At 42.3% G+C, this 16,046-nt stretch overlaps 1 protein-coding gene across 13 annotated transcripts in view; it reads right to left on the reverse strand.

The window, feature by feature from the left end:
* The window catches only part of cspg5a (chondroitin sulfate proteoglycan 5a), a 42,379-nt gene that overhangs the window by 1,102 nt on the left and 25,231 nt on the right, over positions 1–16,046 (reverse strand). For 2 of the 13 annotated variants that reach the window (XM_067510395.1, XM_067510403.1), the window contains 3 exons: positions 13,360–13,548; positions 7,107–7,263; positions 4,259–4,315 (listed from right to left, as the gene is read on the reverse strand). In XM_067510395.1, coding sequence (XP_067366496.1) covers positions 4,259–4,315; positions 7,107–7,263; positions 13,360–13,548 — 403 coding nt within the window. Of the gene's footprint in view, positions 1–1,686; positions 1,789–4,258; positions 4,316–6,985; positions 7,264–13,359; positions 13,549–16,046 lie in introns of all 13 variants that reach the window. The other 11 variants (XM_067510406.1, XM_067510401.1, XR_010914842.1 and 8 more) reach the window with 11 other exon arrangements.

Below are 16,046 nucleotides of genomic sequence, written 5' to 3' on the forward strand. Positions count from 1 at the left end.
AACCACCACAATCAGATTTCATTAAAAGACCTCAGCTTTGCTAAACTTCAAAGAAAACCTGTCCTCAATCCTAAGGACCTCTGCCCAGATTGGATGATTCTGCATCTTATAATTTAGTACCAGTGCCAACATCCAGTTGGAAACAGTCTGTCCTTTACGTAGTGAAGAGGAAGAAATGTGCAGTTTAAGACAGCAAAGCTCATAGCTGTGCGATTGCTTTGTCTTTTTACTAAATTCTACATCTCTCTAGCCTTAAACAAGCACATGGATTCTGTCTCTTTAATCTTACTTTACTTCCATGTGCACATATCGTAGAAGGTGAGAGTTTGAAAACACAAGCGAAACTGCTGCTCATAACTCTGCTTTAGCAGGATTAAAATTAACATCTGCAACTGCTTTGCTTTCAAAGATTCCCACAGTTCAAAATTGAGTAGCAGGTTCTCATCCCCAAGGCGCCAAATTGTGCACTTCTTTTACCGGTTTACGCCACGGGAACGACTTTATGCACACACTGCGTTAAGGTCACGCACAGCTTCACAGTAAGGTTACGTTGATCGACAACATGGGTTGCGATTAGGCTCAAAAACGTCCGGATGTGGTAAAGTTACAAGATAAACGATATAAAACCAAAAAGCTACAAACAGTGGCGTCACACACCTATTTCGTCATGATCATCATTAAAACGCACGACATCTCGCACTAGAGTCAAACCGTGGTCTTACTGTATGTTGTTGTACCATCCCCCACTCCGAAGCATCCACTGAAGTACAACGGTTTTCATAGTACTTCACTTATGTCTGCGTTGATCACCGACGCAAACTGATACTGTAGACATCAGCTATTAAGGCACAAGGACTGGATAGAATCGCTTTTTGACCCCTTGGGAATGAGAACAGACTAACCTGCTTGCTTTACAGTTTCCAAGTAGCTATTGTCTTCCGTTCATTTCACACTTAAATGCTACCAGAAACCCCCAGTGAAGGAAAATCAAAATCATAAAGTCTTGGATCGAAGGCTACACAGTTCGACAATCAACATGCCAGCTTGGCACACTGTGCACGGTTGAGGAGGCAGTGAGGTGAACTGCATGAGAGACATCCCCCCCGCCCCTTTTAGCCAAACCACGATGCACATGCACATCTACATGCAGGAGACCCCCCCCCCTCCACGGCAATCGCTCATGCAGAATACCCCACATCCTCCTGCTTCGCCCGCTTCATCCATTTTAATTTCCCCAAATAAATCATATACCAACTATCTCTGGGTACCACCATCATACATACCCAAACAGTCAGTGGAGGGGAAAAAAACCAAAACATATTTAGATGTTTTAATCAAATTAGTTGGAATTTAATTGGGAATTGGGAAGAAGTCAATTTTCGGTCTGCTTTTTCAGCCTCTTATACTCATTAATAATGCATCTCATCGTCGACCCTGCTGTGCTGAGGCGTCCCGGGGCATCCAAAACACACTCACACACACACACACACACACACTGTGGGACACCCATCCACACAGACACCCAAGCTGAGTACTGTGAGATAGATGCGCTCGTTCATACATGCACACACATACACGCTCATCCAAATCTAGACCCTGGGGTCTTGTGCAGTCACACCATAGACGATTGTGTGTATTTGAGTATCAGTGGCACTTTTTCAAAGTAAGAGCAGTGAGAGCATTTACCCGCTGGCCGTTGGCCTAGATAGTAACTTCAGGCAGGACGTGTGGATATGTCACTTCCATGGTTACGGGATAGGAGCCCTCTGTCCTCCCGTCAGCGTGAAACTGGAAAATGTTTTGTTTGTTGGATTTTAATGTTGTTGTGCATAGGTGGAGGAGGGGCAGGCAAGCACAGAGTCACAAGGACTTTAAAGTGGGTGTCATTTTAGGAGAGTGGGAACAGAGATAAACAGGGTTGTGATGATGATGAAGATGGAGGCACATGGACATGGTTCCTAATGTCCTTTTTATCGTGTAGTGGGTGGGTAAAGGTCATCGGGAAGGTCATTTTTTTATGATAACTCTAAGATACTGGTAGTAACAATGTTAGTAGAGATCTCAGTGCTGAGTAGTTTTACTCAAAGATGCAGTTGTTGTGTTTAGAGGCACAAGAGAAGCTTTTGGTTTTTTGTAGCAGATCCTACTTGCCGGGCTTCGAAAAGCCGCTACATGTTTTATGTGATTTTAAATCTTTGTGAGCTATTGAATTCGTGTGTAGAAACTCGGCCCCGATTGAAATCATGTATTTGTGTCCGTGATGCACAGAAGATGACCTTTCGTCTTCTGCCACCATGAGACAGCTATTAATGTCAACTCTGAGATGCGTGGTCATGTGCTGGGATGAATATTAACGTCTGCAATTTTTTTAATGAACGGATTCCTTAACTTTTATTCTAATTGCCCAAAAGAAAATGTTTGCATAGGGTGAGGAAGTGAGTGGAAAATGTGGTCGTAAATAAGTGGTGGGTGGTGGTTTTTATTAATTGTTTTAATGTTTGTATCTGGAAAACGTAGTTTTGTTCAGCACCGTCCCTGCAGCTAATTAAATGTGTTTTGCATTTATGACATTTGAGCATCAATACACTTCTGTGGGTGTTAGTTTATTAGCAATTCCCATTTAAATATTTGTGTTTGCTACAGTAGGGGTGTGTGTGTGTGTGTGTGTGTGTGTGTGTGTTCAGTACATATGCGTATGCAGAGTACTTTTTTGTGAATTGGTTTCATTTACTGACAGCTTTATTTTCTCAGTGTGCATGTGTGTCTATTTTAGGCTTGCGCTTGCATTCAAGAGTGTGTTTGTATGCACACGGTGTTGTGGTGAGGGAAGCAGAAGAGAAACAAGAAAGTCGTAAAGCTGCAGAGCTGGAACGCTTTTTAAACTAGTTTGGACTTGTTGCTGTGTTACGAGCGCAGAGTGGGAGAGCAGGGTCCTCAGCTTGGGCCTTGAGCCGGCAGCTCATACACAATCATTGTATTTTCAGACAATAACTGAGCATAATTATCGCGAGGATCCGAAAAGTTTTAAGCTAACTAACAGATTTCCATGCAAACACTGCATTTTACCATTTCAGTATTTATGTTGCAAAAGTCTTCCTTTGGTATTTTGGTGCTAACAACCGGACGTTCGGAAGCAGGGACATCTAGATGGTCCTGGCATTTTCTTTCTCAATGCATCAAGGACCATTTTTTGAATGTACGGTTTGACTGCATACCAGCAGCACCACTCAAAGGAAAATGAAATACTCTTATACTCATTTTCTGTGTTGAATTTATTTAGTATTGACCAAAACACAATTCCATTTCACCTTTTGCTGCAGAGGAAACTGTGTGGCAGAATGAATTACTGCGGAGAGAAGATTGAGGACAAGTACGTTTAATCTACCACCACAATGAATGAATCACAAAGGCTCCTATTACCACAGGGAAACATAAGTGCTTTCTGTGTTACTGTGCAGAAGTGCCCGCACTGTGTGTATGTGTGTGTGTGTGTGTGTGTTGGCTGTATGTAGAATGTTTGTGAGTGGGTTTTTGTGTGTGTGTTTCTCTGTGAATTCAGCCTTTTTCAAAGGAATTTCTCAATTAAAATTGTGTCAGAGTCTGTGTGTGTGTGTGTCTGGACACATGACAAGGTCCTCACCAAATTAACAGTTTCCTGCTGCAGTTTGTAATGTCGGTTTACGATTGGTTTTGGAGTTGGACTCCAGGCTTTGCAGCTTGCGTGGGCTTGCACCTAATCCTTTCGGGTGACGGGTTGCATTGCAAAGAGTTAACTAATTAACGTCCTGGCTCCAATTTTGAAATAGAGCAGATATGTACAGAGTGTTAACAAAAAAATGTGGAAAAGAGTATTTTATCATACATGGATTAATTTTGTCATTTGCTCCTCGTTCAGCAGTTAATAAACTTTACACCTGATCCTTAATTCCGTGTCAGGATTAGTCTGGTTTCAGCTTTACTTGTACTTTACAAGAGCTGTCATATTATAAGGTTTATCAGAAATACTTGTGAGCACGGTGGTACAATAAAAGCCTATGATATAAATCAGCAATAAATTATAGAAAATGTCTATTTTTGAGAATTGGAATGTGTAGTTTGTTGGGGTTACAGTACTTTTTTGGGGGGGGCAAGGCTCGGCTTGATCCACTCAGACTTGAGAAAGGGTGATCGACAGAGCCACAGTAACAATGAGAGAGCTTGTTTGGGAAGGTGAGAAAGGAGGGGGCGAGACTATCTGACATTTGGGATTCGGTCTTACCTCACAGTCGGACTCCTCTTTGGTCTTACACTCCCAGGTGTATCTGCTCATGGTTTTCTGAGGGGAGGTGGATGGGGCAAAGGGTTATATTCCTCAAAAACCATACAAGGCATTGTTAGAGAATGAGAGACTGACACAGAATGATGGAGGAGGAGGAGAGATTGATCGAAAGTGGACAGAAAGACAGGAGATGAGCGGCAGAGAGGTTAGGTAGCAGGACAGACGGAGAGAGAAAGAGGAGGCAGACAGATACAATAGATAGAGAGCGATCGAGTGTTGGAGACAGAGACCAGTGCTAGGAGATTCCCTTTCAGACATCAGCTGATATTCCCAGTGGGCTACAGTATCTTTGGGGTAGATGCTGACTTTGTTCAAAGTCTCTGCTGCTGCCTGGCCGTTCTCCTCTATCACCACAGAAAACACAGGCTTTGGTTATTTCTGGTGGACTTCTAGACCAAAGTGACATAGACACTGGACCGTTAGTTGAGACAGGGGATTTATTAGTGAGTGTATTTAACATTTATCTGTGGTGGGGGGTGGGGGGACTGGTTGTCATGGTGGTTTGGTTTGGGGAATTAGCCAAGTTGGATTTTGTCGGTTTGGAAAACGTGTTAGGAAAATAAATCTGTATTAATTAGTAGTTAGACATATTTCTGTTGAGCCTGTTTTAGTCTGAATGGATGCACAGAGGGACAGGGAACATGTCAGTCCATTGAAAACACCTTCTTCACGGTTTGGAAATCCAAACCTGGAAAGTCCAGACTGGTTCAAGCCTCATGTTTACCATACAGACCAAAAAAAGCAGCGTTGGTCTTTAGACAAACATCTCGCATATGTGGAGCTGCTCCTTTATTCAGGAAAAAAGTTTGCGAGACACTTGTAGCTACAGTCTAAACTAAAAGAAACAAAGTCTCTTTTTAATACTACTTTTTTATAGCCTTCCAACCAGCTCACAATCAGTGTCACGGCACAAACTGTCAGCGGGAGTAAAGTATGTGGCGTCATGTCCCCGTGTGCATCCTTGTGTTCTTGGTGGGCAAAAACTACATTTTCAAAAAAGTTAATCGGGAACTTTAGGGGTGGTGATGTGCAGATGCCGTTGAGTTAGATGCTGTTAGAAGGTGATGATGGATCCTTTTCTAATACTATGATTATGGGCTTTGGTGTGTGTCAGGGCAGTGATAATGGTATTTGGCTGTGGTTATATTAAAGCACTTGACTTAAGATGAACTGTTGACTCAGACTGAAAGAAACTAGGAATTATGCAGAAACAACCGGTTACTGTAGCATTGAACGTGAACAAAATTACTGATGGAGTTGTTAGAGGGTGGTACCACATCCTAGAAATACAGAAAATGTAAATATAAAGTAAAGAAAAACAAGACAGGCTCTGCCTTAGTTGTAGCAATACAACTACCCATGCTGCTACAACATTAGCATTGCTGCTAACAGCTACCCATGCTTCAGTTAGTGAGGCACCTGTTGGCTCTCTGCTGCAAACTGAAGGAAGCAGCAAGGCGTTGCATCTCAGATGTTTATCCTAATAACCCCGGGCCGTTCCACAAAGATCCCCCAAACCGCTTTCTTACCTGGTTGTGGCCTTCAATCCATCCCCTCGGAAAACGTAACCATTTTTTTTTTTTTTTAACAAACGGAACAGTCCCTCCCGCTTCCCCACCCGCTTTCAGGATAAACAAGAAAAGCAGACTTTTTGTTATAAGGCTGAAATACAGACAGCAAAGCAGAGCCGCAGCAGTGCGTGGCCACCAGGTGGACATGCCATGACACACCGATGCAAGAGGTGATCAGAAGATAGAGCAGTTTAGAAAGGGATGGGGTTAGGAGGGGGTGGCAGCAAAGGACTGTGGGAGTTTTCTCTTCTAAGGGATCATTTTAAAGCCACAGCGGGGTGCAATAGCTGCACTGTGAGGACAGTCCATAAATGTTTAGACAGCATTGGTTCAGGGGGGTTAACCTCTAACCCCAGCTGTGTCAAGTGAGCTGATTTATGCAGCATCTTCTCTGTGTTGCTGCTTCAGTCACTGTTTAGTCATAAAATCTAGTGCTACACACATCCCAAAGTTTAAAACCTGATTTAAAAAAAAAAAAATATTTTGAGTTTTTCAACAGCAGCTTCAGAGGAAACTACTTGTTTTTGTCTTCTTCATCGCATGAGTTGCCATAGTAACGAGCGGCTCTGTCAGACCTTATTTCTAGAAGTGGTTGCAGTGTACTGAGCTTAACCTGCTGCCAATTGCTGAAGGAGTTCAGAAAGGGCACCGAGACTTGACTTTTCAAATTTTATGCTTCAGTGTTTATTTGCTTTCATGTTCCATCTCTGTTTTTGTTTTGTTTTTTCTCTTCGTGCTTAAATTATGATCAGAAACATATTAAAAATAAAAGATTTGTAGCCATACTAATTAACCATTACTAACCTTTAGTACCAACTATACTAACCATTGAAACTCAAGTCGCAATGCCTCCAAAAAAGTGTGCAAATGTTACGTTTTAAACATTTGTGCTGGCGACGTGTTTTAGAATTTTTAAAATGCTAAAAACATTTTTAATTCTTCGGTCAAATTTTACACTTCAACCAGTTTCTGTAGCACTGAAGAACAAGTTGCACACTCTTGAAACACTTATGAAAACTGGGATTCTCCCAATGAGAAAACTCCTGCCATCCTTGCTTGCACTTTGACCATCCCCATATTTTTTAGCGTTTCACACCTCAGAGTATCGGAGAATAGTCATGCCCATGCATTAGGGGGGCAGTCAGGGAGCCCGGGCAGGGTTTTGGTGGGAGGGAGGTGCAGAAAAAGGGGTGAGAGAGAGGCGAGAACCACGTTACCTGACAGATAATGTTATCATAGTAAGCCAATGCACGGGCATGAGGGACGTTAGGAGGGGTGTCGCACAGTTTCCTTACATTTGGGTGGGAGCCCTCAGCGATGGTGGACAGGGAGAAATTATCATTGTGCTGCTCCGATGAAGGCCGGTACTTACTGCTGGTTGTTGGGTGAAAGGGGGATGGAGAGGGAGGACGGGGGAGGAGGATGAGAAAGATGAGAAAGATACACGTGATGTGAGGAGGAAGCAGAAGGGACCAAACGTTCGGACAAGAGAGACGAAGGGGATGAGGTGGAAGAAGAATTGAGCAGATAAAAAGGAAACGTTGAAGGAGTATTTCAGATATTTATGAGACATGGAGAAACATCAAAGGTAAGACAGAGAGAAACGACAGATGAACAAATCCAAAAGGAGAAAACACAGAAACGGAAAAATAAAAGAGACACAGTGGGACAAGAAGAGAAAATAGAGGGGACAGGAAAAGATCACACAGAAAGAGGGGATTGTCGGAGAAAAGGGACGGGGAGAAAAAAAAGCAAGAAAGCAGCATTAGTTAGACGGCAAGTTTACGACTTCTGTTTGTGAATTGGCAAACAGAAAAAAATGAATTGAAATATTTAATCTGTGATGCAACAAGCAGAGAAGAAACCATTTCACTTTAGACGTAGCTTTGCTGCTCGAGGCCCCAAAGAGAATAAACTTTCACTCAAACTCTCTGTTGGTACTAACCGGCGTTCAAATCCTCTTTGTCTTCGTGAGGTCGGATACCGAGACACGGTTTGTCCTACAAACCCCACGTTATCCCCACGAGTTTTTTTCAAATAATAAAACACTGCTCAACACACTGATGCTCAGGGGGACACGTGGATGATTTCAGCCTCTGGCTTTTGTCATTCCCCATCTACTCTGATCAGAGGGACAGTCTCCCGAAAATGTGCCGCGCTACTTTAAAACAGATGCAGATAAACACAGACTTTTCTTTTATCTCATCAAGGAAGCAGCAAATGTTGGGATTTCCCTTCTGACTGAGCCAGACTTTTTTTTCCCTCCTCTTTCTTCTTTGTCTCCAACTTCTCAAAGAGGAAAGAGATGATTGTCTCAGGGACTGAATTTGACAGGAGTCACATATTTGTCTCTTGCCACTTGCCCATGTAAATCTCACCGTACAAGACACACACACACACACACACACACACAAAAGACGAATCTTGTTGTGATCCTCCATCTCATCGCTTCGCTCCCCAGTCAAAGAGGCCGTGATCCACTCCCCCTCCCATCCCTGTGCCAGTTTCCATGTTCATGTCGCATGAACACTGTGACAGGACAATCAGAGACGAAGTAACGACGAGACCGAGGAATCTGTGCCACCAGACAGCAGCTTTGAATCTCTGCGCCAGCACCTCATAGCTGTGACACTGCAGACGAGCTACAGCTAGTTACTGTAGCAACACCAGCTACACACTCTCCACCCTTGCTCATGCTAATTATAGTTAATAGTTAATGTCTCTTTTAAAAAAGTCTAAAGATTTTTTTCATACCTGTACTGAATATTTCTACTTTCAAGGACTCGACGTGGACTTTTACAGTACACTGCAGGGAATACCAGCAGATACAGACTGCGAATTGTCCTACGCTTCCGTCTTTATTTGTTCCATTTCTCTGTCTTTGATGGGAATGTTGGGTCTGATCTCGATTTGCAGCGGAGAAACACTGCGACTGCAATTACGCAAAGCAGATGGGGACGTGTTGGAGTCGCACGCACACACGCGTCTTTCAGTAGTTCTGAGGACAGTCGTTCGCATCCCCCAGCAACCGAACGCTGACTCTATCTCCTGAACCCTAAAACCAAGTGTCTCCCGTCCTTCAGCCCTTTGAAGGAGAGAGGAGCAGCCGACATGTCCTCACAATGATGCCATCAAAGCATGTATACACACACACACACACTCTTCTGCCTGTGTCATGCTGAGTGCTTCTCTCTGCAGACGCCCTTTCTTCTCTCTGCCTCCTTCTCCCCCTCAGTTACCTCCCCCCCCCTTTTCTCTTGTGCTGCTTTTTTCTTTTTTTTTTACTGCTCACATCCTCCTCCCTCTTCCTCTCCTCTTCGATTTCTTTTGGCTGACCACTTGATGAGGTTGTGTTTTCTCTTTCATGCTGCACTATGGCTACACACACACACACACACACACACACACCCCTCAGGTCGCACAGCTGTATGTAGGTCAGCCCAGCCTCCCCCTCTGTTTCTCCCTCCCTCTCCCCTCTCCTGTTCAGACTGCCCTACTTTCAGCTGGATTCTCAGTACCAATGACATCACCCTTTCTCCTTTTTTTTAAAAAAAAAAAGACTCTGCTAGCTAGTGTTACAGCTGTGACTGAATGCACCACTTTTCTTCCTCGCCATCATCTTCATCATCACCCATAATCCTCCGCAACCACTAACTTAACAATCGTCGAGCTAAAAATAGAAGCGCGAGATCTCAGTGGCGAGGATTTTGGTCCTTCGGCCCACATTTGCGTCCGCGGCGCTCGATAGCCGGGAGGCTGCTCATCCACAACAGCGCTGTTGCTAGGGAGATCGCTGCTAAAACGCCAGCACTGCCAAAGCAATGCCCAAACAGCCCCCTCCTCCCCCTCCAACCCTTCAGTCTGTCTATCACTCTTGTTCTCTCCTTCAGTGTATATTCACTTCCCTCTGATCTCTCCATATATTTCACACAGAAATAAGGGTTCGTCATCGTTTCTATGGTTACAGTTCTAATCTAACATGTTGACTCTTAGAAAACATTTGATGATATCAGAATATTTTTCTGTGCTGTTCACAAAGTATTCAACCTTTTTCATGGTCCATATGTGATGCAAGTTGTTACACAAGGCTTGTGTACAGTTCACAAGAAAACAGACATGCTAATAATTTTACAGAACAGCCGTGTTGTTTCTTTTTAATCCTTGAGGCCGCATTTGCCCTGTAGTTAAGCAGCAGAAACAACATTGTTATTAATGATCCCCATAAGTCAAGTCCCACATTCACATTTTCATAGTTTTTTATTGGCCTCCACTAAACTTCGAAAGGAAATGTCTGACTCCTTAGCTGCTTAATGCTGCACTCTGTTCACCATTTGTGTCCATCTGCTGTTTGGTGCTGGGTAGGAAAATGCTCAGTGGGTTTATCAGAGCTGAAACGTTTGCTGCCTGTTGCACCGGGAAAAGTCAGTAAGAGAAACTGATGCAAAACTGTAGATTTGTGAATTTCAAAAAACCAAAATAATGAGCTGAACGTGAGATGAAGGCAGCCGCCTTCACATCACACAAATATTAGTTCCTCAACTTTTTCTTAGTCCAGCATTCAGATAGGTAACTAGAGTTGAATGGGAGCTAATAACGTACTGATATTAACTTACATTTCTGCTGGATTAGTAACTTTTGCAGCACACTTATTGATTGGAACCTGATGATACTTTAAGAGCTGTGCAGAGTGTAGCAGACTGTAGAACACAGCAGAGGAGGGAGCAGGAGGGCTGGGCAGAGCCAAAGAGTCTCAGCATTATATGTCATTTTAAATACGGTGGTCAAAACATTAGAACCACTTCTTGTAATGCAAAACTGAGAACTTGTCTTAATATTTCCGGCACACAATCATTTTGCATCCTTTTGAAAATCTTGAATTGTGAATATGACTAATTTACTGACAGCTGCAGAAATGAGAGTGAAAACAACTTTAGTGTATTTTTTTATAATGTCTTAAAACTATTATTGACACAGTTCTCAGTCAGCCCATCAAATATATACATATATATGTATATTCATTTATTCTTTTTCTAAAGAATTCTTTTACTTTTTAACACATTTTTGGCAGTATTTCATGTGACTCCACGACGAGTCCTTTACAGTAAAGAAAGTGTTTGCTAAATGTATAAGAAGTTACAGATTTCTGTGTTTTAATTATCCTTTTTTTTTTTATAAAAAAAAGACTTTAACAGTTTGAGCTTAATGGTGTGGAAATGTAATATATATTAAAAAATGTTAACTAGTGGAGGCCAACTACTTATAATTTGTGAGAGCATTTTACACTATACAAAACAAAACACTTTAAAATTCATTCATATGCAGGTTATTATGAGACCCCCCCCCCCCCCCCCCCAAAAAAAAAAAAATCAGTCTGTAGAATCATTTAGAAAACTACTCTTCCTTTATCCAGTCGAGCTTATGTGAAACACTAAAGTGACCCTACGCTCCCTGTTCGTTTAGTTTCATTTTTTTTTGCAAAGCAGTCTTTTGTTCTTCTTCCCTCATCTATCTTGTCATCTGGTTTCCGCCCCTCCCTTATCTTCTTCCTCCCTTTTCTTCATCTCATCCAGCATTCCTTCATTGTCTTCTTCACTTGCTCACTACAAAACTGCTTCCAGTTTTAGCAGCTCTCACCACCCCCACCCTCCATCAGACTGTCCCTGTCTCTATGTTATTTCTTTGCCACCCTTCCCCCTTCTCCTCCACTACTGTCTTAGACCCCCCCCCCTCCTTAACCCCCTCCTCCACTGGCTCCTTCACCCACTCTCTCATTTTCTTACCTTCATATCCTTCCACAGATGTTGGATTCTGATTAGCTCTTTAGCTCATTACTGCATCTGGTTGATGCCAATTCCTGCCCATAAAATCATTCAAAAATACTTGGCATTGTGCTGATTGTCTGAAATATATATTAATACATTGCTTTCTTTAAATCAGAGTTTCAGCTGCCATCTATGTTTGATTAAAGGAAAAAGAGACAAAGCATAACAAACGTGTTAGAAATCTCTATTATCATGCAGCAGAAAGATGTTGTCATCCATTTATTTTTTGCAAATCAAATTTGGATTAGTACTTTCATGTAATGGTAATAAATGAGAGGCCCAAACTGGGTCCAGATTTTGAAATAATGGGATTTAACATCACCTTTACAACTTTCTTCTTTGTCATGTGTAATGTGTGCGTTTATTGTTACACTTACATCAAACAGCAGACGACACCAGTTATCACTGGTAAAAGTAAATTCAAAGAACACGACTAAAAAACATGAATGTAAATTCAGTTTTTCCCCCCAGAATTTTTACTTATGTAAGAGCAATAGAAGTAGGACAGAAATAAGCTGTGAGTCTGTAGGTGCTGCAGTCACAGTATGTCCTTGAGCGCCGCACTTCTCTTCTCATCTCTTACTCTTCTGTCCTACATCTTTGACATTTTACTAACGGTATTCAAGGCTCAAGTCATTTCTGTCAGGTCGTCTGCGTCAACATCCATTTAGCCTCTTAAAACAGATTTAAATAGAGGTTCACTTTTAATTAAAATCCGGATTAAATTAAATAATAGATTCAATGGATACATTGCAAAAGTGATGCAGATTAGTGATTCTCAACCTTCGTGTCACATACAGTTGAAAACTCCTTATCTAACCAATATGTGGACCTTTGTGTAAAAAGTATTTTAAATAATTCCATCTTTAACACTTTTTTTTCTAGAAAGCTCTGACATATTGTTTAAATACAGGCCTTCTCCGTTTAGACTTTGATTGGATTTCTCTGCGTCTCCTATTTTCTTGACCGGTGTGTTGCTGTCATTCACCAAACCTCCCGCTAAACACAAGTCAGGGGGCGTCAGTTTATCCTAGAGGCAGCCTCCACCACAGAAACAAAGGGTTTGCTATTTCCTCATCAGACACTTGCTGCAGTGTGAGGAAATTATATTATTTCATTTTCTCTAAAGGTCTTTACACATTACGATACGCTAATTTTTGAGGCAAATATTCACATCAAATATGACAGTCGGTTCTAAAACAAAAAAATTTTGAAAATATGACAAAGATCATCCAATCAACATATATAACCACATATCCTTTTCAGGGTCATGTGGGACTGGAGCTTATCCCAGCTGTCATTTGACAAGAGGCGGGGTCCAACCCTGACAGGTTCAACAGAAAGACAAACACAGACAGACAACCATTCACACTCAGGTTCACACCTAGAGGGAATTTAGAGTTACCAGTTAACCCAACATGCTTGTCTTGCAGGAACCGAAGGGAAACCAGCCGGCTGGGGATTCAAACCCATGACCTACTAGCTTATTCGCCTTTAGTGTGTAAAGACCTTAATCCCTTGTTATTATTTTTGAAAATAAAGCTAATTTGTCACAGGTATAGGCCAGAAAGCACGACCACAGACTTTTCTTCAAAACTGAGATAGAAAAGATTGTTTTTCACTTCTCCGGGCTCTGGTGAAGCCTTACCTGCGTTTGCGCAGCTTCTTGTTCTCTGTCTTTAGCACGTGGAGCTTCTTGGCAAAGCAGACGACGATCATGAAGAGCAGCAGGACCACCAGAGCCGAGGCACCCACGGCCAGACACATCACCTGGAACTCAGTCACCACCGACTCGCAGCGAGCACCCTTGTGCCAGATGTAATCCTGGACGTTACATCTGAGAGAAAGAGGAAGATAGAGATAAGGTGGAAAGAGAAAAATGGGCGTTTGAGAAAAGAAACAGAGCGGAAGCAAAATGGTGGATGACGGGAACAGACAAGTTTTGAAATGTGGAGAAGTGGTGGAGAGGAAGGAGGCAGGAGGAAGAGGTGGGAAAAACGTGGCGGGGAGACAGAAAGAAAACAGACAAACCAGAGAGAAAAAGGTTTCCGTGTTAAACCCACATCTTAGAAGTTTCTTTGTGATGTTTGAGATCAGTGAATTGTGCATAAGTGAGACATTGTTTGCATTTATAGCGAAAATAGGATCATTTCTCAGCAATGCTTTGAAAACCTGCCCACTTTAAAGTAGCCTGAGAACATTTAGGTTTTCTCCTTTGCTACTGATTATCTTTACCGTCACTACTGTTTAATGTGAAAATGCTCTTCGTACAGTATGTGGCCCCTAAATGTTTCACAACAAACTGCACGTGACATAAATCTACCACTTTATTAAAAAAAGATTGCTATCGTTTTTCGTGTTTGTGTCTGCGAAAATGAAACGTCAACCAAAATCAAAAGAGCCTGGGGCAATTTTTACACACAAACAGACACACACACACACACACACAAACAGTCATAAAGGCAGTTGTGCACATAAGATATAATGCACTGCATGCAAACAATCCATATGTTGATGTACATTATGGGCCGTGCGCACACACACACACACACACACACACACACACACACACACATAAAGATGCCATCTGAGTCCCAGACTGTGGTATGGTGACCGCCCGGGGACATAAACAACAGAGGCAGATGGCTCTGTCTACAGACTGTTAGGCGTGTTAAATGGTAAATCTATTTCACGGCTTAACGAGACTATAATGCTGCTGAGTGATGCTGGCTCGCACAGGACTAATTTTTATTTATGGTCCTCAATATAAAGCAGAATAAGGCTGTTTATGACAAGCTTTGGATGAGGGACAAGCAGCCAGTGATGGATCCAGACCACTGGGGGCAGTACTGAGTTTGTAAAAGTTCAGGTAGAGGCAGTGACTTTAGTTGGCAAAGGCCTCTGGGCCCCTAGAACTGCCTCTGTAGCTCGTCTGGACAAATATTGAAAAAAGCAATGTGTGACTAGAGTCAGGAAGTAGGTAATATTTTTGGGACCATAAATATCTGAAGCCTTCTGAAAGGTTTACATGGTCACAAGAGGCCACAAGGCCCCCCTCCAGAATAAGATGCATTGTGATACATAATGTAGATTTAAGGTAAGTTATGGAACCTATTTGTAAAAAAAACAAAAAACTTAATCATAGCATCTTTAATTTTACCTATTATCCTTTAACAGCTTTTTGAAGTTGTGTTAAACGTTAACCTAAATTATAACAATATGAACTGTAAGCACACACAGCAGCAGACTCCTTTCGCGACAGGCTTCCCGTTATTTGGCCAGCTGAAGAAAAAATGCCAGCAACAACCCAGGAGTCATTTTGAATATATCCGAGACAGAGTGAGTGCGATCAAGTCGTTCTATCACATTTTCAATGAGGCGTCCATGTACTCAACCTCTAAGCGTTTCTGCGTTCATACAAAGAAGAGGCTTATGTAAGTCGGAGTCGAACGGAGGGAGGAGGGTGAGGGACGAGGGACACAAATGGAGAGCGAGAGACCGACGGGGGAGATGCATAAAGGAAAGAGGAGAGCGCGTAAGGATGTGATGGTTGTCATGGCAACCCATCTGAGCGGCAAACGCAGCAGATGCGCCGGTGACATGTCGTTCCATCGCACGCACGCATCCCCACTCAGCCTTCCAGAGGGGACACAGTTTGACTTTTAGCAGCTAGTGTCCATTTCTTTTCCTTCTTCCTCTCCATGACTTCACCCTTGCTGCTTGTCTCTTTAAAAAACAAAAAACAAAAAAACTTCACTGGCTCTTTACCTCGCCATCTTTCCTCCCTCCTGCCAATCTCTCCCTCTCCCTCCTCCTGCTCTTTGCCGAGCGCCCGCAGCTGAATCATCTCTCGTTTTTTATCAGTTCCTTTTCTGACATTTGGAGGAAAACACGGCAGCCTGAGCAAAATGTTCTGGTCCAATTGTAAAGAGATGAGACGACTGAAACAATTTACAATTTATACTTCATTAAAATACATCTAAGCTTGATCTTGTTATTCTGTCACTGAGCTCCGCTGTTGTCCAGTAAAAACTCGAATACCAGCTGCTCTGTGAGGCTGTACTAGTGCTTACAATGACAGCACCCATGTGCTAACATGATGCAGGTGTAACATTTGCTTGTAACATTTTCTAATTAACAGCTAAGGCTTGTGGAAATATTGTTACATTTTCCCAACTGGACAAATTGAGATGTTGGCTTGAGACTTTTTTTTAATCACATTAAAATAGTTTTAGCTCAACACAAAATTTAGCGCAACAGTTTGCATTAAACTTTTCGAGTCATGACAAATTACGAGATTATTATAAATTATGAGAAATTAAGTGGAAGCAACAA

Source organism: Channa argus, chromosome 7, assembly GCF_033026475.1.
Source record: "Channa argus isolate prfri chromosome 7, Channa argus male v1.0, whole genome shotgun sequence".
Taxonomy (NCBI): Eukaryota; Metazoa; Chordata; class Actinopteri; order Anabantiformes; family Channidae; genus Channa; species Channa argus.